This window comes from Oncorhynchus keta, chromosome 31 (genome assembly GCF_023373465.1).
Source record: "Oncorhynchus keta strain PuntledgeMale-10-30-2019 chromosome 31, Oket_V2, whole genome shotgun sequence".
Lineage (NCBI taxonomy): Eukaryota > Metazoa > Chordata > Actinopteri > Salmoniformes > Salmonidae > Oncorhynchus > Oncorhynchus keta.
The window spans coordinates 13,584,163-13,608,034 of NC_068451.1; the positions used below are offsets into that span (position 1 = coordinate 13,584,163).

A 23,872-nucleotide genomic window follows, 5' to 3' on the forward strand; every position below is an offset into this window, starting at 1 on the left:
GGACTTGGGCTGGATGGTGTATCAAGAGGGATTTGGAGGCATTTCACCAACTTCAACCTGAACGTTTTGATAGACCTGTACTGCGGGGAGATGGACAGTAAAATATTCCTATTCCAGATTTATTTGAATGCTTTTTGCACTTGTTGGACAAGTTAAGCTTCATACATAATTTATCGTTTCAGGGAATGGTAAATGTGACAAACAACCATCCCTATAATCTTAACTTTATTTGACTTTGTCAAGACACCACAGGCTCAGTTGAGGGCCTCTTGATAATTCATCAGAAATGGATGAATGTAAGATGTCGAACAGATAAATGAAAGGACAGCTATGAACATGGCATTTTCAGAATGAGTAAAATAGCATTCAGAAATGCTTGGTGCAGACCCTGGCAGAATTCCTCAACATTGTGTAAGAATTGGTTAAGTTGCACAATACACAAGGAATTCTGCGATGCTCTGAATAGAAAGCAGTGGCTAATTAAATTCTACTACATAACTAAAAGTGACTTGATTACGAATGTTAAGATATGCATAAGGAAAACAAAATAAGTCTCAGAATTTTCTGGGCTTCCCGTTGAGTCACTGGACAAACAGGGCTTGAAAACTGCACTGACAGAGCAGTTTGGCTGCTGGATTATGGCATGACTGTTACGAGCACTACAGGCCATGTGACTATCAGGCAGCCTATGAGGTCATGGAGCAGTCAGTTCTCAGCTCCCCGAGAAGACTGTCGCCACCACCTAGCAAGCTCCCTCTAAACACCATAGTAAATAGTCATTCCCCTCTGAAGCCATGAGGACTTTTTCCAGCGAGCCAAAGAAGAGACAGATTTTAGGCAATATGGTATTTATATATTTAAATTCAGAGAAAATTAGTATCCAATGATGATATGTTGTATTACATTCAGGTTTAAGCCCTTAAGACTTTTATAACGAGAATTTAAATAGCAACAGAAAAAAAATAAAAAAATCTTCGAGAAGACAACAAAAAACACCACCCGATAGCAATGGAGAGAACTTCAATTCCATGAGGCTTGAGAGGTTAACAAACCAAACCAGATAAGCAGGCAAAGAAAACAAACAAAAAAGTATGGTATGCTCCTTTCAGAAATCTCACATGGTTCCCTCTGTTCTGTGTTCAGACATCATTTTTGTTTAACAGGTGTACAATGTTAATTCTCAGGTTGTGTAGGTACCCCTAGCTCACTCTCCTGAGGTGATGTCAGACAGGAAATCCAGTCCTGTCAGTTTACGGTCTCAGCGGTAATGTAGCTCTTGTTTACGACCTCTCTCCAGAGAAAGAGAGTAAAGTGCAGGTGTTTAATCCGGTCCATACATGAAGGTAAGACGAGCACAAGGAGACCTGAAACAGCGGCATTTGTATAACTACATAGTATACTGTACAAAACAAACCCCAAACACTATACAAATATACAAAATCAACAGAAGTCATTTCAAAATACTCCTTAAGTGAGGTGAAAGAAGAAAAAAAAAATAGTTGATTAAGGAAACTACAGATTATGGTAGGATTTGCATTAATATAGTTGTGCCCAATATCAGTTTGTTGTTTGAGTATAATGATAAACCTTCAAGAGTGAGGGATGTAGTATTTTGAGCATCTGCAACAATACAACCTGATAATCAAAGACAATGGGGTAGGAGATTTGCGTCAAAGTATTGTATGACATCTCATGTTTTATTGCTTGCCAAAGAGATGGACTTTTATAGGGTTCTACAGTTACTTCTTAGAGAAGCTAAAAAAGAAAAGAAAAATGATCCCTTTTGTCAGTTCTGTCACTCAAACACACACACATCTCAGGATAAACGTTCTATATTACACTGAAAGACTGCAAATTAGTTCAAGTCTTTGCCACCTGTGAGCCTGACTGCTTAGGTGTAAAAACAAGCTGCTTTAAAAAAAGGAGAGAAAGGATTCCCATGGAAACACAGGAAGATAAACTATGCCCAGACTGAAAGTGATTGAATTAGATCTGTCTGTCCCAGAGTGTAAAACCTGAAATGGTTAGTGCATTTGACATTCGCTTCACAGCGTGAAAAAGTGATGGTGGTTGCGGGTACGTCATCATTAGTCCTCCAACAAGCCTTTCACATGTCAGTGTCAGCTGACACAGACTGGCCATATCTTTTAGGGAAATACAGTTGGAAGAGGGCCACAGGGGGGCAGGGACAGTCCTGGTTCCTCTGAGAGAAGTCAATGGTAGACACTTCCTGTACAGTTCCTGTGCGTTATGCAATGATTTCCCATTCTCTGTTCAGGCAAGTTCAGTTCAGCTTTATTTTCTGACAGGTCATGATACCTTGGAACTGTGAGGGCAGGTTAGGAAGCAGTCACATACTGAAGAGACCACAGTAAGACAATGGGCTGATTTCCTGATCACCACAGGTCAAGGTTCTGCTCTCACAGCACTCTAGAGGCACTCAGTGGAGACTCCAGCCAGAAACTTGCCAAATACTTTAGATAAACCAAAACCTAACACATATCTCCAACACTAGACAGTACTCTATAAAGCATGACAATATTTTTAGGTGCATGTTTTCTATGATTTAGTAAAAAATATCTGAAGTAAAGCTTTCTAGCGCATTCACACACACACCAACACAATGATCACACAAACTTCTCCCTACAGCCATTATTCAGCTTAGGGTTATACCGACAGAACACAGCCTCAAAATAGAAGTTACAGTACTAGGGTCTGATGCAATATCTCATTAAAACAGGGCTGCCCAGACAACTCACTTTCTCAGAAGGCACTGTGTGAAAATTAAGGTCTGTGTGAGGTACATTTTTGGGATGATTGAATATGTGCATTTCAAATACATGCTATTACAAGCTAAGCTGTGTAGAAAAACTCTTCAACTTCAAAACTGAAAGTTGGCCAACACTGTATGCTAAGACATACACACCTAGAGGAGCTTCACCATACAATCATAACGCTTTAGCTGATTTGTCATTTGAGAGGTTAGTGAAGGAGGGGTTATTTAGGTTAGAAAATAATGAAGCAGCTACAAACCTAGAAAAAAAAGCACCTATAGGTATTTTACCTGAAATATTTAAATGGGTAGGTAGACCATGTGACGTGTGACTGAATGCTAATCACAGAAATATCAGCATTGAGGCATGTACCTCTTAAGGTTCATCTGTACAAAATCAAATAAAAAATAAAAAAGGGAAAATGAAATCAAGAATATAATAGAAGAGGATAACATTAGCAGAGAGGACAATGAGAGGTGCTACATGACTCCTAGCATCATTCTCCCCTGTAGTGAGGTCCACTGTTTAATGGAAAACAAAGAGGATGATTGTGGAGCACGCCATACAGGAAGCAGCCATACTACAAATAGTGTGTGGGATATTTTTACCAAACTTACTACAATTCCCATCAGGCATTTCACTATATTATCATTAAAAAGCATTTATTTCAGCTAGAAGGAAAAAAAAAAACTTTTCTTCAAAACCCTGCTGTGGAGAGAAAAAAACTATAATTATAAGTGGAATATTGCTAATTGATTACTAAAAGGGGAAGATGGAAGGCTGTCAGGAGGGCCTTCCTCAGTCACTGCTGTCCTCCTCATCTTCGTCGTCCGACACGTTGTTGAACTTTGACCCTGACCGGCTGTAGGAGTCCGAGCGTGGGCCTAAGCCCATCCCCCCTCCTGCGGAGGCCAGCTGCAGGTAACAGAACTCACACACACGCACCGGCTTGGACGACTGGCTGGGCAGCAGAAATTTCTTGTCAGAGCACGGGCCACAAACCACATAGCCGCACTTGCGGCAATGGTGGCGGCGGCTGAGGGGCGTGAACTTGATCTTCTGGCAGCGCATGCAGAGGGTGGCCTCTGAGTCTGGTATCCAGACGGCTGCGTGCTCGCCAGTCGGCGCCTTGCCGCTCTTCTCCAACAGGTCGCCCACGCACTTGCCGATGTGGCTCATCCACTCTGACTTCTCAGTAGCGGTGGCGGCGTAGACAGCGAAGGACTTGGTGGGTGTCTTGATGAGCCAGCCGTTCCGCAGGTCGCCCTCGTCAGCCACCGTGTCGATGGTGACGCTCTCCAGCGGGATGATGTGCTGCTTGTTGTACTTCTTCTTCTGGATGACAATGTTGCCGTACACCAGGATGTCGTTGAACAGGAAGAACTGGCGCGCCTTGGGCTTCTTGCGACACAGCTTGGTGAGCACACCCTCACCGATGAGTACGCGGCCCGGTATGACCAGTGGCTGGCCCGCCGCGCCGAAGCAGCCCTCGACTACCTGGATCCGCTTGGAGTTGGCCTCGCTGTTCGCCAGCCGGTCCACCATCTTAGCCTCGCCTGGAGCAGACAGAGAGAGGAGGGAGAGAGAGAAAACTATTGTATTTGAATGCTTTGCAAATACCCCTTCAAAGCTGTGATACAAATATTGAAAGTGGGAAAAAAAAAGTCTCATCCTCATTGTATTTTAAGAATATGAAAAGCAATATTGGAAATATGTCAGGCAATACAGACAAATTTCAATTGAGAACCTCTGAAAAATGTCCATGGACAAGTCCTGAAGTCTCATTCACTTAGCTGCTTTATTAACTTAATAAAAGATGAAAATCCTCCTTTTTGAGTGAGCTTTACTAGACATCCTACTCCAAAATACATGAACATGTTATCTTCCTTCAAAACACTTCTGAAAATCGAGGACAGTTTCATTTTCTCTCTTGATCTCAATGACACCACCAGAGCATTCTATATGAACCCAAAAAGTAATTTAGCTAGTGTAATGTTACTATCTTAGTTAACAATCACATACAGCTATTAATAAGGTTGGCTAAAAGATAGTTTGAGGACGCAACATTGTATTTGTCCCATTACGGCAACTGTGAGAGCATGGGCAGCGCCATTGAGGCCATCTCCATTTTGAAGTAGTCAAATGTTCTTCCTCTACTACTTCTATGAGTTAGTAAACAAAGTGAAAGGGTGCATACTGCCACCTGAAGTGTGCTGTTTGAACAGGTATACATTTACTGCCACCTTTTCACACAAGTATAATTCACTGGCTGATGCCTCCTGATGACCTGGATGGAATTATGTGATCCTTCCTTTACTCATGAGAAGTCCCACCCTGCTAACTACTTCAAAATGGTGAGTCATCAATAGCGCTGCCCATGCTAAAATGGGCTCTTGGGCTCTCGAATCCCCTCTATGGGTTGGCTACACTTCCAGGATTTCAAGTTACCTTGGAGGTTCTCGGGCGAGCTACTGAAAATCTGAGGAAGATAAGCAACTTGTTGTAACTTGTCACTCTGATCTTAAAAAGTGCGTCTCGGCAGAAATCTATTTTATTTATATTTATTTTTTCAGTGGCAGCACCGCTGCTAAATTAATATAGGGGAAACGCTGCTTCAAGGAACACACACACACACACACACACACACACACACACACACACACACACACACACACACACAGAGAAGCAAATGCTTAGTATTAATAACTCCCATCGTCCCCACAAAATAATCTGGACAACAATTTTAATGAAGGATGATAGCTGCAGATTAATTATGTCCACAGAAAATGAGTGTTAAAAAAAGAGTTTAATATGGGTCTTTAAGAGATTGTTCACTGAAATTACTTAATTATGCCCTGTAAGCAGTCAATGGAGAAGGTATGACAGCCCATACTTTGGTTTAGTTCGTCTGGCACGGTTTCCACATGCTAACGTTTTAGCATTTGTGGCACAAATCCTATTCAAGTCATGGGACTGATAGCTTTTTTTCCCCCACGCATCATATCCAAATCATGTGAAAGTATCCTACATTGATTGTAAAAGCTCAATAAAGTCACTTATTGATGCTTTGAACATGAAGCACGAAAAATGCTAATATCAGTCCCATGACTTGGAAAATGTTTAAACTAAACCAAAGCATGGATTGCTGTGCTTTTCACCTTGTCTATAGACCGCTTATAGAGTAAGGAAACCAATATGTCATTTGGGTGAACTATCCCTTTAATGTACCAGTAGAGAATTGCACTGTGACATTCTATTCTAACAGGTTCTGATGTACCAGTAGAAAAACCAAGCTGCTCCTATCTAACTTTCATAACGATGACAACCTCAGTTACTCGCTCGCCTCCTTAACCTCGCTCTCTGCCCAGAAAACACCATCTGTCTTTCCCAAACTAATTCCCTCACTCTCTCTATCCTTAGGGCACTTCCATCTGCAGCTTCACAGAACCATGGCATGAAACCAGAAAGCCCCATTGCCCAGGAACACTAAGGTAATCTGCCTAAATGACTACTGACCCGTAGCACTCATGTCTGTAGCCATGAAGTGCTTTGAAAGGCTGGTCATGGCTCACAACATCATTATCCCAGAAACCCTAGACCCACTTCAATTTGCATACCGCCTCAGATCCCCAGAGGATGCAATCTCTATTGCACTCCACAGTGCTCTTTCCCACCTGGACAAAAGGAACACCTACATGAGAATGCTATTCATTGTAGTGGAGCATGTTGAGAGCTTCAAGTTCCTTAATGTCCACATCACCAACAAACTATCATGGTCCAAACATACCAAGAGAGTTGTGAAGAGGGCACGACAAAGCCTATTCCCCCTCAGGAGACTGAAAGGATTTGGCATGGGTCCTCAGAGCATAAAACAGTTATACAACTGCACCGTTACACAACTGCCTGGTATGTCAACTGCTCAGCCTCCGACCGGTACTACAGAGGGTAGTGCGTATGGCTCAGTAAATCACCGGGGTCAAGCTTCCTGCAATCCAGGACCTATATACCAGGCGGTGTCAGAGGAAGGCCCTAAAAATTGTCAAAGACTCCACCCTAGTCATAGATGTCCTCTGCTACCGCACAGCAAGCTGTACCAGAGCGCCAAGTCTAGGTCTAAAAGGCTTCTTAACAGCTTCTACCCCCAAGCCATAAGACTCCTGAACAGCTAGTCAAAAGGCTACCTCCCGCTACTCTATGGTTATTATCTATGCATAGTCTCTTTAACTCTACCTACATATACATATTACGTCAATTACCTCGACTAATCTGTGCCTCCGCACATTGACTGTACCGGTGCCCCCTGTATGTAGCCTCACTACTGTTATTTTATACCTCTCATTTTGTTGGTTAAGGTCTTGTAAGTAAGCATTTCACTGTAAGGTCTACCTACACCTGTTCTATTCGGCGTATGTGACAAATACAATGCTACCCTCATCTCTCACACTCTTTGGAGTGAATCCAAAACTAGCAAAGAAAACACAGAAGTTAATCTGCTTTGACCCAACTTCCAGCAAAAGCACTGAGCGGGAGCTTGTAATTGTACATTCATAAAGGTCAAAGGTAATTGATGAGAAAGACGATGGGCTGTGTTTGCCCTGTGGGCCTGTACCCTGCAAGAGGGACAGATTTCAGTTGTTTGAACTGGTGATGCACATGCATCTGATGCATACAATACTATAGGCACATTTTTGATCACTCAATCTCAAATCAAGCCTACAGATTGCATACACAGTCTACTCAACTAGGCCATCTCTTGATGTTGATACCAAGACAAATTCAAACCTAGGTACACACCTCTGGCAGATCTGTAATATGGAGTGGATCATAGCAACACAATGCCACTCCAGGCCTGGCCCCACTGTTGCTGCTCTGGGATTGTGCTAATTAGCAGCAGAAGCTAACACTAACATAAGCACTGGGGCCAAGCTACAGGCAGGGAGGGCACACAGGCTCACAGTTATCTGTGCATTAGCCACCTAGCCCAGAGAGCTAACACTATTGACGACAGGTAATATGGAGCCATGGAGTATAGGGCCTTGTGTGCCCCTGCCTGGAGGGGATATTGATTAGAGACATATTAGCCCTGTTAGTGAGGCCTCTCTGCCTACTGCCATGACGACAAGCTTCAGCTGCAGTCAAGAGAAAAGGAAAGGAGATGAAGGATTGTGTCAGGGAAATTAATCATAGGGAGTTAGGTTAAGAGAAAGATACAAGGCTGCTTGGTCTCTTCATTGGTACTTAATGCCCAATAGAAAGAGAGAAGGCCTAAACCTTTCAACACATTTGATTATAACAGATGATCTTGATCACGTTACACTGTCAAAAAAATACTTTGCGGTGGTGAGGCTGCATGGAGGCATCGATTCAAACACCTACATGTAAATGGCAAAGGCATACGAGGACGCTTTGACTTTTAGCAGTGAGGCGCAAGGTTCTGCGCCCACCAGGTTAGGCGTGGTGGTTTTCATCTGAAGGGCCCAACATGTTGGGACAAAACCAACTGCCAATCCTGGTTGTGACTGTGTGAACTACTGTGACTCACCTCTGCTTTGCAAGGTTAAACACAGAGTGGAGAGGGAGGCCTATGCCATTTCAGAGAAAAGTGCTTCAGTGAGGCTATAGATTTTGCATTAACTTTATACAGTAACAGGCCTAACGTGTCTTAGGCCTATAGTACATGTAGTGCTTCAGTGGATTCAATAGATTTAGTTCCGAAGATGCAGATTCCAGCTCTCATCCAAAATAACAGCAGAATGACCTCAGTCTCACTTTCACACCGCCTCCTCTTCAGTGTGACACGCAGTAAACAGATGGGGAAGACAGAAAAACATCTCATGTCCTTTCAGCTTAGCTCGGGCCATACACCACCTTCAGCTCAACGGGTCAACCAGTGCACTGCCTGAAAGAGTAAACACATACGGACTGAATTCATTTAGACCTTTTAATACTATGCATGTGCGTGCATGTACTTCTGCTGTCAAATAGGTTAGGGTACACTACCTAGTATCAAGTAATCTCGGAAATCCATAACTAAAATCCCACGTAATTGCATCAGATGCTTGATTAAGTTCTGGTTGCAGACTTGCCAGAAAAGATACTAGAACGAGGGGAAGCAGAGCTGTAGCTCCACCCCCTCACCTTGCAGGTTACAGGCAAGTTTATGGGCCAAATGACCCCTCCCCTCTCTGAAATTTTAAAGATGTGCACGCACACCTGTGAAATCGTGATTTGTCCAAATGATCAGTGACAAAAGAAAATATGAACTGGAACAGGGTAATTAGTCATGAGTCATCGAATCAAACACATGCGTATGTCCACGAAACATTTAGTACTGTTATAAATAATGACAGATAAAAAAAGACTCGATTTCAAGAGTAATATCAACAACAAAAAAATATTTTTTTTGGCAAAAGAACTACCACACCAAAACACATACAGGATAACCACCTCACACAAATCTGGACTCCGGTCAGACACCACGCAACAGGTGGCAACAACACTTGGGAGTGTTTTAGGTTGTCATGTGCTGATTGGTTGCTCTTGTGCCTCTTGTCTCTGAGTGGACGTACAGGTTGCCAAGTTGACAGGTGGGAGAAGGTTGCCAGGTAGCAGAGGGTAGCAAGGTGGTGAATACACCTCTATCCCAGCACCAGGTTGACTATGGGCTTCCCCATCACCAGCTGGTCCTTTCAGAACCTCAAACTTTCCCTCCGTCATCAGCGACACCAGATCTTGGACAGGTTGGGAAAAAGGACAACCTTTTACAGAGCACTCTGTAAAAGGAGTTTTAGATGCTGGTGTAACAGGACTAAAGACTTAATTTTGAATGGCATGGTTAGCTGACGCCGACACTTGTTGTTGTAGCCTACCTCGGGTTACGGGAGAAGCAGTAGCTAAAGATAAACCCATGATTAATAGATTACGAGCCCTGTCCTCTCGCTCTCTCAGGTTTATTTTTCTAGCCATTTTGCCCAGAATCAGATTGAGGTTGTGAAAATACACCCAACATTATGCAGACATGAAAACAGGACTTCTTCAGAAAGTCAACACTCATGATGTTAGTTCTTCTTCTTCTCCCCACAACATTTTCTATGTTAAGTTTATATGAGTTTGTGGGGAGGGCCCAATGAACACAGTTGCCACCCTACATCTTCCTGAGGCAACATGAAGGTCAATAATGCTAACATTTTCCATAGGCAGGAGGGCATCCAAGCTACACATGGTGTAATGGTCATAATAAACTAATGGTATAGGAGGAGACACTGCCAATAAACAGCAGGTTTAAAAAGGCCTGGCTCTCATAATGAATGGTTCCTTGCCCTTTCCTTCCTGTAACGTTGAACAGAAGAGGCACTGCATGCAAAACAGTCTTCTTTCAGTCTCAAATTGGGAGACAGTTCATCTAAAAATAATCCAAGGTTTCCCCAGATGGGTCACCATTGCAAAACAATTGTCTTCATGAAGCAGATGGAGGGAGGCAGCAGGGGACATTCAACCTTTCTTCTCAGTGCTGAGCTACAACATTTCTTAGCCTAACTAACTTTCAGACACTAGAATACTCTGAGGACCACTGAGTCTGAAAGTGCAATGCAGTTCTATACCAGCCCACGTCTCATGAACTCTGGCAAGACAGAGAAGTGACTCAGATACTAAGAGAATGAAAGTGTCAGAATGAAGAAAAGGAGAATGAGCTATTTGTATGCTCTATCTAGAGGTCGATTAATCGGAATGGCCGATTAATTAGGGCCGATTTCAAGTTTTCATAACAAGCGGAAATCTGTATTTTTGGACAACAATTTTACCGATTAAAAACATTTTTTTAACACCTTTATTTAATTAGGCAAGTCAGTTAAGTACACATTCTTATTTTCAATGACGGCCTAGGAAAGGTGGGTTAACTGCCTCGTTCAAGGGCGGCAGGGTAGCCTAGTGGTTAGAGTGTTGGACTAGTAACCGGATTCCCGAGCTGTCGTTCTGCCCCTGAGCAGGCACTGTTCCTAGGCCGTCATTGAAAATAAGAATTTGTTCTTAACTGACTTGCCTATTAAATAAAAGGTAAAAAATATATATTTTTTAAAAAGGGGCAGAACGACAGATTTTCACCTTGTCAGCTCGGGGGATCCACTCTTGCAAACGTACAATTAACTAGTACAACGCAATAACGACCTGCCTCTTGTCGCACTCCACAAGGAGACTGCCTGTACCGCGAATGCAGTAAGTTGCTAGCTAGCATTAAATTTATCTTATAAAAAACAATCAATCACTTAACTACACATGGTTGATGATATTACTAGATATTATCTAGCGTGTCATGCGTTGCTTATAATCTGACTGAACATACAAGTATCTGACTGAGCGGTGGTAGGCAGAAGCAGGCGCGTAAACATTCATTCAAACAGCACTTTCGTGCGCTTTGACAGCAGCTCTTCGTTGTGCGTCAAGCATTGCGCTGTTTATACATTTACATTTAAGTCATTTAGCAGACGCTCTTATCCAGAGCGACTTACAAATTGTTTATGACTTCAAGCCTATCAACTCCCGAGATGAGGCTTGTGTAACCGAAGTGAAATGGCTGGCTAGTTAGTGCGTGCTAATAGCGTTTCAAACGTTGCTCGCTCTGAGCCTTGGAGTGGTCGTTTCCCTTGCTCTGCATGAGTAACGCTGCTTCGAGGGTGGCTGTTGTCGATGTGTTGTTCCTGGTTCGAGCACAGGTAGGGGCGAGGAGAGGGACGGAAGCTATACTGTTACACTGGCAATACTAAAGTGCCTATAAGAACATCCAATAGTCAAAGGTTAATGAAATACAAATGGTATAGAGAGAAATAGTCCTATAATTTCTATAATAACGACAACCTAAAACTTCTTACCTGGGAATATTGAAGACTCATGTTAAAAGGAACCACCAGCTTTCATATGTTCTCATGTTCTGAGCAAGGAACTGAAACGTTAGCTTTCTTACATGGCAAATATTGCACTTCTACTTTCTTCTCCAAAACTTTGTTTTTGCATTATTTAAACCAAATTGAACATGTTTCATTATTTATTTGAGGCTAAATTGATTTTATTGATGTATTATATTAAGTTAAAATAAGTGTTCATTCAGTATTGTTGTAATTGTCATTATTACAAATACATTGTAATTAAAAAAACTTTTTTTTAAAGTATTATTTATTTATTTATTAATCAGCCGATTAATCGGTATCGGCTTTTTTTGGTCCTCCAATAATCGGTATCGGTATTGAAAAATCATAATTGGTCGACCTCTAGCTCTATCCCAAACAGAAACCTCCAAAACAAGCAAATCGATTAAGAGGGTTCGGTTGCTGACAAGGATGCTGCCGCTTTTGCATATGAGAGGTCAAAGACAGGCAGAAACTGCTTCGCCAAAAGAAATCCCCGATCACGCTAGTAGGTGACGTCATGGCAACGTTGGCTAGCTAAGCTCATGCGTAAAAACACGTCAGTGGGTCTAACGGTCGTCTGGTGCACAACTGCACATGTGCAGGCCATCAAAGTAAAAGGTACTCCTTCGATATAAAGTTGTTTTTGACAAAAATGAAAACGTGTTTGTCACTTTCACAAGTAAGTTTGGAGTAATAACACGTTTAACTACTAATTAAGACTTCTCAAACACCAAACCACGGCCTGCTCAGTCTATTTCGCAAGCGTTCCTGGAAGCCTTGCAATGTTGCACCTCTGGGTTTAGAAACTCTTGTGGCGTGGTAGCTTAACAACGTCACTGTTGGGGGGGGCTCATGTTTTATGCACAGTTTGTTTCATGCACAGTTTGTTTGCCACAGCCGCCTCCTACAGAGGAAGTAATTACCTTGCACACATTCAACTAAAGAGATGAGCATCAAGTTATTTTTACACCTTTCACCAAAACACGAATTCATGACCTTAAAGCAGAAACCAGCAGTTAAAACAATAAAGCGACCTACCCAGAAGTTTCAGTAAAAAGTTAAGGGATCGGGCTTGAGGAATGTAACCACTCAAATTCATAGAGCTATGGATGCAAGGATTCACCATCCATAATGTCAAAATTATAGGCTATATAGGGTTTGTATTTATTTTGTTGACAAAGATTGGGAGTAAAACATGTTTATATTTGGGGTTATGATAGGGCACGACAGTTAAACTTAAGTCATTTATAAGTTATATTCTTCAAGAATCAAATGGGAACATATAATTAAATTTACACTGAGTGTACAAAACATTAACACCTGCTTTTTCCATGACAGACTGACCAGGTGAATCCAGCTGAAATCAATGATCCCTAATTGATGTCACTTCAAAATCTGTGTAGATGAAGGGGAAGAGATGGGTTAAAGGATTGTTATGCCTTCAGACATGAATTGTGTATGTGCCATTCAGAGGGTGAATAGGCAAGACAAAAGTTTGAAGTGCCTTTGAACGGAGTATGGTAGTAGGTGCCAGGTGCACCGGTTTGTGTCACAAACTGCAACACAGCTGGGTTTTCCAATAGTTTCCAGTGTGTTTCAAGAATGGTTCACCACCAAAAGGACATCTAGCCAACTTGACAACTGTGGAAAATATTGGCGTCAAAACGGCATAGCATCCCTGCGGAACCCTTTCGACACCTTGGAGAATCCATGTTCTGAGGGCAAAATTGAGGCTGTTCTGGGGGGGGGTGCAACTCAATATTAGGAAGGTTTTCTTAATGTTTTGTACACTCAGTGTATAAGTCTAAAATGGATGTAGAAATTGCTGATTACCCCTTTAATTGAAGGAAGCATTGCATTGGATGAAAGATGGAGGATAGCATAATTGAACCAGACAGGAAGAGAATATCCACCTCAAGCATTTCAGCTATTAAAGTGAAAGTATGTCTGCCAAGCTCATGATTCACAACACCTTGGACCATGTAGCACAGGTTGTATGAGAGGATAAGCACACCCTCACTGTATATGTGACACATTTGACTTCACCACCACCACACCAGCAGGTGTTTATGTAAGCTGAAGTACAGTACAGCTATAGGCCTATGCCTCCTCACTGAGAACGAATGTCACCAGTGACCAGACACCTCCACAAGAATTTAGGCTACTACTTCACTACACCCAACTCTGCTCTTCCTTCTCCTCCAATCCAAATCTCCTCTTATATCGTGCTGAGGCGATTCTACTAGCGTCACTGCTTTTTGGTAACAGTAGTAGACTCAATTTCAGAGTTGTTCCATTTGGTATCAAATTCTCCTCATTTTAAGGATGGCAGGACGTCCAAGAACCAGAGGACCACGAGTTGTCCACTCCACAGCCAGCCCCAATCACCAAGGACAGAACTTACCAGACAGCCAGAAAAAAATATGTTGAGTCTTTGGGACTGAGAAGTACCACTGTAGTGTAGCACAGTACACCAAACTTTCAGTACCTTTTCAATAATAGAACATGAAAACCAGTTTGTTACTTTCGGTACTTCTGTCAGTCTCAAACGTGCCTCATGTCATCTACTGATTGAGAGAGGATAAAGTATGTCTATCAGGGCAGCAGATGTCCCCTTATAGCGGGAGAGCACCGTGCCTGCTCCACTTACTCTTCGCTAGCCTGGCCTGAGGAACCACTGCACTCATTAGCATTCTAGGCTAGAACACTTGCAAGAAGATACTTCCGAGGGGCACAACGGTCTAATGTATTGCATCTCAGTGATAGAGGCATCACTACAGACCCTGGTTCGATTCCAGGCTGTATCACAACCGGCTGTGATTGGGAGTCTCATAGGGCGGCGCACAATTGGCCCAGCGTCGTCCGGGTTAGGGTTTGGCCTGGGGTAGGTCATCATTGTAAATAAGAATTTGTTCTTAAGTGACTTCCCTAGTTTTTGCATGGGCAAAGCGGCAGGAGATACATATTTAATTATTTTTGTTTATCAAAAAAGGTCTAACCATTCAATTGAGACACGGCTGAAATACAAAGTTGTGCTATAGTCATTGGCTATGGCATAGCTAATTTGTAACCATGAATATTGATACATTACTAGGTCAAACACTTTGAATTTGCAAAAATGACAAATTAATTAGTGGGTGATGGGGTTTCAGATCTAACGTTTAGGGACAAAAAGCAAACATTATCCCCATTATCTGATAGTGGGGTGGTAGATGCAGAGTCATCCTTATGGCTCAGCTCAGGTGCCGACAGAAACCATAGACACACACACACACACACACAGTGAGAGGTCAGCTCAGACAGATTCAGCTTAAAGGCACCCAGCTCAAACTCCATTAGAATTTAGAATGGAAAACGAATGTGCTTATACAACAAATGTTAGTGCATCGAATCGTTCCTCTAATCAAACCAAATCGCTCCGAATCGTTTAAAACCAAAAAAAGCTACACATCCCTAAGATTTACCATTCAAATAAATGATTACCTTTAGGTAATTCGTTATTTTTTTACCAAAACTCAAATTGTAATGCAATGATATTGAACTCAAAAGATCTGTCTGGGTCAAGTGACATTGTGACTTTGGCTGATATGCCTTCTTTATTTGTTGTGGTATCGAGTAACGAAGTCCAAAAAGTTCTGGTATCGTGACAACACTACCGCACTGTGTTATCATCAGCTTACAACAAACAACTTCAGCCTTGTAGAGGACACACTCCTGGCTTACCATGAGCACAGCATGTCTACACAGAGGATTACATGATCTCAATATGAGATAAAGGGGTTGTAAATATATTGTGTCAAGTGTTGTTTATGTGATATCTAAACAGGTGTGCAGTGCAGCCACATCCACCTGTTGAATAGGACAGGGCTAAGTTACGGTCAAACCCCTCACTGCAAATGACCTTTCAAAACAAACCATTGGACCTAATAGCCTCTGATGATATAGTGGCATGATGGCATTCTCACTTCACATTTCAGGTACTACAGTTGATATGGTACCCTTCCCCAGATCTGTGCCTCGACACAATCCTTTCTCGGGGCTCTACGGACAATTTCTTTGACCTTGGTTTTTGCTATGACATGTACTGTCAACTGTGGGACCTTGTATAGACAGGTGTGCACGCCTTCCCAAATCATGTCCAATTAATTGAATTTACCACAGGTTCAAGTTCAAGTTGTATAAACATCTCAAGGATGATCAATGGAAACAGAATGTTTCAGGATGTTTTGAGTCTCATTGCAAAGGGACTGAATACTTATGTAAATAAGATTTGTATTTTATTTTTAATACATTTCCAAAAATGACTTAAAACCTGTTTCGTTGTCATTAAGAGGTATTGTGTGTAGATTGATGAGTAAAAATGTACATAATCCATTTTAGAATAAGACTGTAACGTAACAAAATGTGGAAAAGGGGAAGGGGTCTGAATAGTTTCTGAATGCACTGTGAAATCCCAATAGAGAATGCCAACTAAATGCTAAAGAGCGCATTGTAAACATTTTGTACAGTTTCCGACCTAAAGAAGTAACTCAAAAATACTACTCACTCATTTTGCTGCACGCACAAAACTAATATTTGCCCACAAGGCTCTTGATCCAGGAGGGGATTCTCTGCTGTTACCAAGCGAATGCTTGATTTAGGAATAAGCTAACCACTTAGCTAGATAGCTAACTAGCTACTAAATTTGCACACCAAATGCACAACTGCAGACATATAGCACATTTTAGATGTAACATACGTTATAAAATATATCTAGCTGGCAAACATTTAGCTGTGAATTCCATACTGTAATTAGATCCCCTGGCGCATGCTGCACAACAGTGAGTGACTCACAAAGCTCCAGTCTCTCGTCGTTTTCTTGTAAACAAACACCATGTGACACGTGACTGGGGACTACCGTAAACTTCATAAGAATGTGACAGACGAACTGAAGAACGCAATGTTCTTTATCTCCTATAGTATTGCACAAGTTGACTGCGGGTATTTACTTAAAAAGTATCTACAAATATATCCCGTGGCTTTTCCAAATACCCCGGTATATACTGCCCAAGCCTAATTCATGACATGCACAATTGCTTGGGACTGTTGTGAATGTGCTCTTTAAACCAGAGCAAGAGGGCAGTCTAACCAAAGCATGTCCAATGCACTGTATTTATAGAATACCCTTATCAATCCAATTGCAACAAGGTTTTATTTGAATTTCAGTCTAACCTTTGTTAGGGGACCTCTACCTTCGGGTGAAGGTGTGGAGTGGGACATTCCACAGTGTAAACTATTACAGTGAAGCCACCTGGTGATAAGGCTAGATTATAACCTTGCGCAGGTGAGAGTTTAAAAAAATAAACACTGGTTATGGAGGGACAAAAACAAACACCCTACTCTTAAAATGGCAAATAATTATTCAGCTACTATTCTCTACTGAGAACCTTGGAGGGAAAGCTTTAGTCATTGCCATAACTTGCTGACTCAGAAGCTAGTAAAAAAAGAAGAAGCATTAAGCAGAAAGTATGTTAAATTTGACTAGAGGAGGGGAAGCCATCCCCCAGTGTTGTGGGCTAGGCTATATAAAACCTCTGAAACAATTTAATGGAGCAGGAAATGGACCATGGGATTCGATTTGAATTGATTGAATTCATTGAAAGATTGTCTTTGACTAAGTGACTGACCCAAATTGACTTCAGCTGCCTCCAAGACAAAAGTTGACACGCTATATACAGTTGAAATCGGAAGTTTACATATACCTTAGCCAAATACATTTCAACTCAGTTTCACAATTCCTGACATTTAATCCTAGTAAAAATGCACTCTTAGGATCACCACTTTATTTTAAGAATGTGAAATGTCAATAATAGTAGAAAGAATGATTTATTTCAGCTTTTTCTTTTCCATCACATTCCCAGTGGGTCAGAAGTTGACATGCACTCAATTAGTATTTGGTAGCATTTCCTTTAAATTGTTTAACTTGGGTCAAATGTTTCAGGTAGCCTTCCACAAGCTTCCTACAATAAGTTGGGTGAATAATAGCCCATTCCTCCTGACAGAGCTGGTGTAACAGTCAGGTTTGGAGGCCTCCTTGCTCGCACACCTTTTCAGTTCTGCCCACAAATTGTCTATGACTTTGTTGTCCTTAAGCCATTTTGCCACAACTTTTTGCAACCAAGTTTTAACTTCCTGACTGATATATTGAAGCAACAAATCTCAAGACATCTACATAAATGTTCCCTTTGTGAAGTGCACCAGTCCCTCATGCAGCAAAGCACCCCCACACCATGATGCTGCCACCCCCGTGCTTCACGGCTGGGATGGTGTTCTTCGGCTTGCGAACATCCCCCTTTTTCCTCCAAACATAACGATGGTCATTATGGCCAAACAGTTCTAATTTTGTTTCATCAGACCAGAGGACATTTCTCCAAAAAGTACGATCTTTGTCCCCGTAGTCTGGCTTTTTTATGACGGTTTTGGAGCAGTGGCTTCTTCCTTGCTGAGCTGCCTTTCAGGTTGTCGATATAGGACTCGTTTTACTGTGGATATAGATAATTTTGTACCCGTTTCCTCCAGCATCTTCACAAGGTCCTTTCTGTTGTTCTGGGAATGATTTGCACTTTTCGCACCAAAGTACGTTCATCTCTAGGAGACAGAACGCATCTCCTTCCTCCTTAAAGGCACAGTCAACTTAGTGTATGTAAAGTTCTGACCCACTGGAATTGTGATACAGTGAATTACAAGTGAAATAATCTGTCTGTAAACAATTGTTGAAAAAATTACTTGTGTCAAGCACAACGTAGATGTCCTAACCGACTTGCAAAAACTAAAGTTTAACAAGAAATTTGTGGAGTGGTTGAAAAGCGAGTTTTAATGACTCCAACCAAAGTGTATGTATACTTCCGACTTCAACTGTATGATCCAAGTACCTTTTTGTCTCAAAATTATTTTTTAGGCTAGGCCTATAGGCCGACAACATAATTTCCAGCACTACAATTTCCAGTACAGGAAGCGTGGGAGCTTTAGCAAGTCTATGCATTAGCTCAGCCTCATACCGCTCACGGGGTTGTAAAATCGCCATGGAGATCAAGAGTCCGACTGACACGCCTCTTTCCTACCGAGTTGTGGTAAAGGTCAAAGGGTACTGTGTCATGTGGTTGACCCTTAAGCTCTCTGCTTCTATGTGGAGAAGTTGTTACTCATTCCACTCACTCAGAAAGCTATGATCGCTCCCGCAGCAGCAGGCAACAGCATTCACTACAGATTGATGTTTAAAGTGAAAAAAAAAGGGTAGCTGCTCTCCATATGCGGTTTGAGTATTAACACATGCTATTTTCTGATGACATGTGAAATGGCTGCTCTTCCAAACTCTTTCCAGGTTTTTGGTAGCGCTCGTTAAACTCAACCATAGGAGCAGAACCAGCAAGAGTGAGGAGTTTGGCTACACAGGAATGCACCATAACAACATCTGTTACACTCCTTCAGATGTGCTCATTCGTTCATCATATTCACTTCTGGGACATTTTAATACAAAAGGTAGCAGAGAACGGTAAAAAGTTGAGTGGTACGGCTTGCAGTTAGCCACTTTGAATAAAACTGTCTTCTAATAGCAATAAAAAACTAGGCTACTCATGTACCATTTTGCTAACTGTTTGCTTACCTCCCATTTGGATAAAAGTAAAGTTCTAACAACTGAAATCCTCTCACAGAAGTGAAGCTCTCAAGTGAAATCCTCTCACAGAGACATACAAAGACAATACATCAGAAGTAAAAGGCATTGCAAAAGTGAGTCTGAATTGTGCCTTTTCAAAAACGTCAGGTGGGAGGCAGGCACAACAAATGCAGAAGTGAAACGCTTACATAATATGAAGAACCCTCCTGTTGGGACAGGAAACTATTTACCAATACATTATAGGCCTTTCTGTGACATAACTACTTTCTGGTGAGAAAGATTAGCATAATTGACGTACACTACACTGCATCAATCACTTTAGCAAGTTAACAATATTTGTGAGCTGCTAAAGCGACTGCAACCTATTTGTTTCAGAGTGGGAAGTATTCTAGTGTATTTAATCTGCATCCATTTATAAACAGTGTCATATTGGATTAAATGTATTGGATTACAGAATCCAGAGCAACATCCTGTACCGGTGTGGCAGAGCAGCTAGTTACCTGAGGCTGGGATGAGTCCTCCTGGGCAAGTCGATTGCATTTAGCCTCACCTAGGCCTAGCTCAAGGAAATACTGTTTTTACACTGTTAAGCTAAAAAAAAACAAGGGACAAAACCGCTGTCAAAAGACTACTTGTAGGTGCTTCTTTGCAGATGCACATTTCATGCATTGCCTCTGACCACGTGAAACTACGAGGGGAAAAATATGACAGCATCTGTATTCAATAGGCAATAGCCTATTGACACACTTGCACAACCTTGTCCTTTTGCTACTCTACAGTAAAGTGAGCAGTAGTGTGTGTGTGTGTGTGTGTGTGTGTGTGTGTGTGTAAAAGCAACAGCTAGATACCTCTAATTTTAACATAATTGTACAATGCTGATGCTCTGACCTGGTGGAAATCTAGCTAGCTAATGTCGTAATCACAATTTCTTAATCCTGATCCTAGTGACGGAATATGGTACCTGCTTGGCATCCAAGTGCAAGGTGTTAATGGTAGTATATACGGCCCAGTACATCACTGGGGACAAGCTCCCTGCCATCCAAGTCCCTAAAAAAATTGTCAAAGACTCCAGCCACCCAGGTCATAGACTGTTCGTTCTGCTATTGCACAGCAAGCAGGACCGATGCACCAGGTCTGGAACCAAAAGGACCCTGAACTGCTTCTACCCCCAAGCCATAAGACTGGTAAATATTTAACCAAATGGCTACCCGGACTATCTGCATTGGCCCTTTTTACACCAATTCTTTTGACTCATATACGCTGCTGCTACTGTTAATTATCTATCCCGTTGCATAGTCAATTTACACATCTACCTCAATTACCTCGTACCCCTGCACATCGACTCGGTACCCCATGTATATAGCTAAGTTATCATTACTCATTATATATTTATTCCTCGTGTTACAATTGTTCAATTGTTTATCAATTTCTCTCTGCATTGTTGGGAAGGGCCCTTAAGAAAGCATTGATTCTAAATTGCAGTACGGTTCTAGAAACAGAAATCTCACAACTAAGTAATTTCAAAAATACACACTTACTGTACAATGTTTTAACCGGTTAACACATTTGCACCCAACAGTATTTTTCAGTGACAAGATGTTTGTTACACACAGGTGTCAGTGATGCAGATAGCTAATTAGCACAAGTTGTTAGTCCACTCTGTCTTCCATAAACTAGTGATGTTACGTTTAATACTGGCGCGCCAAGGCAATCGCTAAGCAGTTTATTTTGAAGCAGTGTGGAGATGCTTTATCAAAGGCACGTGATCAATGACGTCCGAAGCTTCTTTTCATCATACAAATTATTATTTGTATTTAATTAGGTAAGTCAGTTAAGTACAAATTCTTATTTACAATGACGGCCTACCGGGGAACAGTGTGTTAACTGCCTTGTTCAAGGGCAGAACGACAGATTTTTACCTTGTCAGCTCAGGGATTGACCAAGCAACCTTTTGGTTACTGGCCCAACGCTCTAACCATTAGCCTACCTGGTGCCAAACACCTGATTGTTTTGGGAGATGAGAAAAAGCGTACACTGTGCCTTACTGTGTGGGATCTCATCTATAATAAATTGGCTGTGCTAAATTGTTTTGACTACCAGGTGCCACTAGTGTGCACAGTGTCGATCAAAGCCTCGAGTAATGAACCTATTTGACACAATTGGCTGGAAATGTGCAAAGCTTCAGGAAGCTTTGTTTCCCCATCACTACTGAAAACAAGCAGTGTAACATGGAAATATGTCTCTGTGGGAGCCATAACCCTATAAAAAGGTGTGTGTAATTTAACCTTTGTTTTTAGGAAATTATTTATCGATTATATACAATGGTGTTAAGTACTTAAGTAAAACATTATTTAAAGTACTACGGTAGTAGTTTTGGGGTATCTGTACTTCACGGTTTACATTTTTTACAACTTTTACGAAACTACATTCCTGAATAACATGTACCTTTTACTCCATACATTTTTCACTGACAGCCAAAAGTACTCGTTCCACTTTGACAGGAAAATGGTCCAATTGACACACTTATCAAGAGAACATCCCTGTTCATCCCTACTGTCTCTGATTTGATATTTTGGCAATTCAAATTACTTTTGATAGCTACTTAAGTATATTTAAAACCAAATACTTTGACTTTTACTCAAGTAGTATTTTACTGTGACTTCCATTTTACTTGAGTCATTTTCTATTAAGCTATATTTACTCAAGTATGACAATTGAGTACTTTTTCCCACCTGCTGATATGAAAGACACGTACTTTGTGTTTTCATAACTCTACCGCAAACGATGCGTTAGAACAAGCGTCGGGGCTCTTAAACAAAACACCCCCAGTCAGACGATACTATCGTCAATGGGCGCTAAATACGATAGTTCGCTAACGACGTCTATGGTGTACTGGTTAACTAGCTAACATTAGCTACTAGTTTAAGATGACTCGCGTGTTTAACTTGGCTAATGTTATCTCAATATAATACATAATTGGTGTATAGATCAACTTAGTTAGTTGCGAGCTAAGCTCATTAGCCACAATGTTAATGCAAAGGCGAGCTAAATCCTCCATTCGGTCCCGTTTCCAATTTACTAGCTAACTTAGCTGCTGTAGTGTTAGCGCAGCGCAGTGGACAAGTGGTGAGTTAACGTTAGCTAGCTACAGTAGCTGTGACTATGGCTAAGAATATAACATAAATAGTGAGATATCATTCCAACAAAGCACATACCCGACTTTAACTTCGGCCAGCAATTTACAAGTAACTTGTAGCTTCGTTTTAATGAAATTCCACACTTGTCAGTCGCCCTCTACCTTGCTGTCCGCGGGTAGCGGCTCACTCGTTGCCTTGAAAGTAATAACAATATGGCTACAGGGAGTAGTGGCGTCACTTTACTTATTCAAAAAAATATGGGAGTGAGTGCTGGACTGGGACGTGCAGTCATAAACAGGACGGGTCGGGGATATTGTGGCTCACTGGCGTACAATGGTTTTTGGTCTTTATTTTTCTTATCCATCATTTGTTTTAGGATTAGTCAACAGACCCTGTTGTAAAGTAGGCAGGCTACTCCACTAGTAAATTGGGATCTAACAATAGTAGAGAAGATAACTGCCTGGACTCCCTACTGAGTAAATACTTATGTCATGTTCCACTGCTTAGATGTTTCTGACTCCTGACAGATCATACAATGCATGATAGGTATTTATCAGCTAACCACATATAGATTGTGTTCCCCTGCTCATATGTTGCACGCATCAACCAATGGTTGCGTGTCACGTCATTGACTGACAGATTACTATAACATATAGTGTGGTTGGCTAATACTTAAAATACACTATATATACAAAAGTATGTGGACCCCCCTTCAAATGAGTGAATTTGGCTATTTCAGCCACACCTGTTGCTGACAGGTGTATAACATCGAGCACACAGCCATGCAGTCTACATAGACAAACATTGGCAGTAGAATGGCCTTACTAAATAGCTCAGTGACTTTAAACGTGGCACTGTCATAGAATGCCACCTTTCCAACAAGTCAGTTAGTCAAATGTCTGCCCTGCTAGAGCTGCCCCGGTCAACTGTAAGTGATGGTATTGCGAGATAGAAATGTCTAGGAGCAACATGGCTCAGTCGCGAAGTTGTCTGTCCTCTGTTGCAACACTCACTACGGAGTTCCAAACTGCCTCTGGAACCAACGTCAGCACAAGAACTGTTCACCAGGAGCTTCATGAAATGGGTTTCCATGGACGAGCGGCCGCACATAAGCCTAAGATCACCATGCGCAATGCCAAGCGTCGGCTGGAGTTGTGTAAAGCTCGCCGCCATTGGACTCTGGAGCAGAGGAAACTGAAGTGATATATCACACTTTACCATCTGGCAGTCCGAATCTGGGTTTGGCGGATGCCAGGAGAACGCTACCTCCCCAAATGCATAGTGCCAACTGTAAAGTTTGGTGGAGGAGGAATAATGGTCTGGGGCTGTTTTTCATGGTTTGGGCTAGGCCTCTTAGTTTCAGTGAAGGGAAATTTTAACTCTACAGCATACAATTACATTCTT

The 23,872-nt window shown here is 41.7% G+C and overlaps 1 protein-coding gene across 3 annotated transcripts; it reads right to left on the minus strand.

Moving 5' to 3' along the window:
• Positions 1-831: 831 nt before the first annotated feature.
• On the minus strand, positions 832-22,710 carry LOC118364491 (pleckstrin homology domain-containing family F member 2-like). Of its 3 annotated transcripts, none has more exons than XM_035746062.2 (2): positions 22,547-22,710; positions 832-4,330 (listed from the first exon to the last, which is right to left on the minus strand). In XM_035746062.2, the coding sequence occupies exon 2, from the start codon at positions 4,317-4,319 to the stop codon at positions 3,573-3,575; it is 747 nt and encodes a 248-aa protein (XP_035601955.2). In that variant the 5' UTR covers positions 4,320-4,330; positions 22,547-22,710; the 3' UTR covers positions 832-3,572. The 3 variants fall into 3 exon arrangements, with proteins under 3 accessions (XP_035601955.2, XP_035601956.2, XP_035601954.2); XM_035746063.2 differs by having other exon boundaries at positions 22,630-22,648; XM_035746061.2 differs by lacking the exon at positions 22,547-22,710 and adding an exon at positions 16,224-16,525.
• Positions 22,711-23,872: the final 1,162 nt, after the last annotated feature.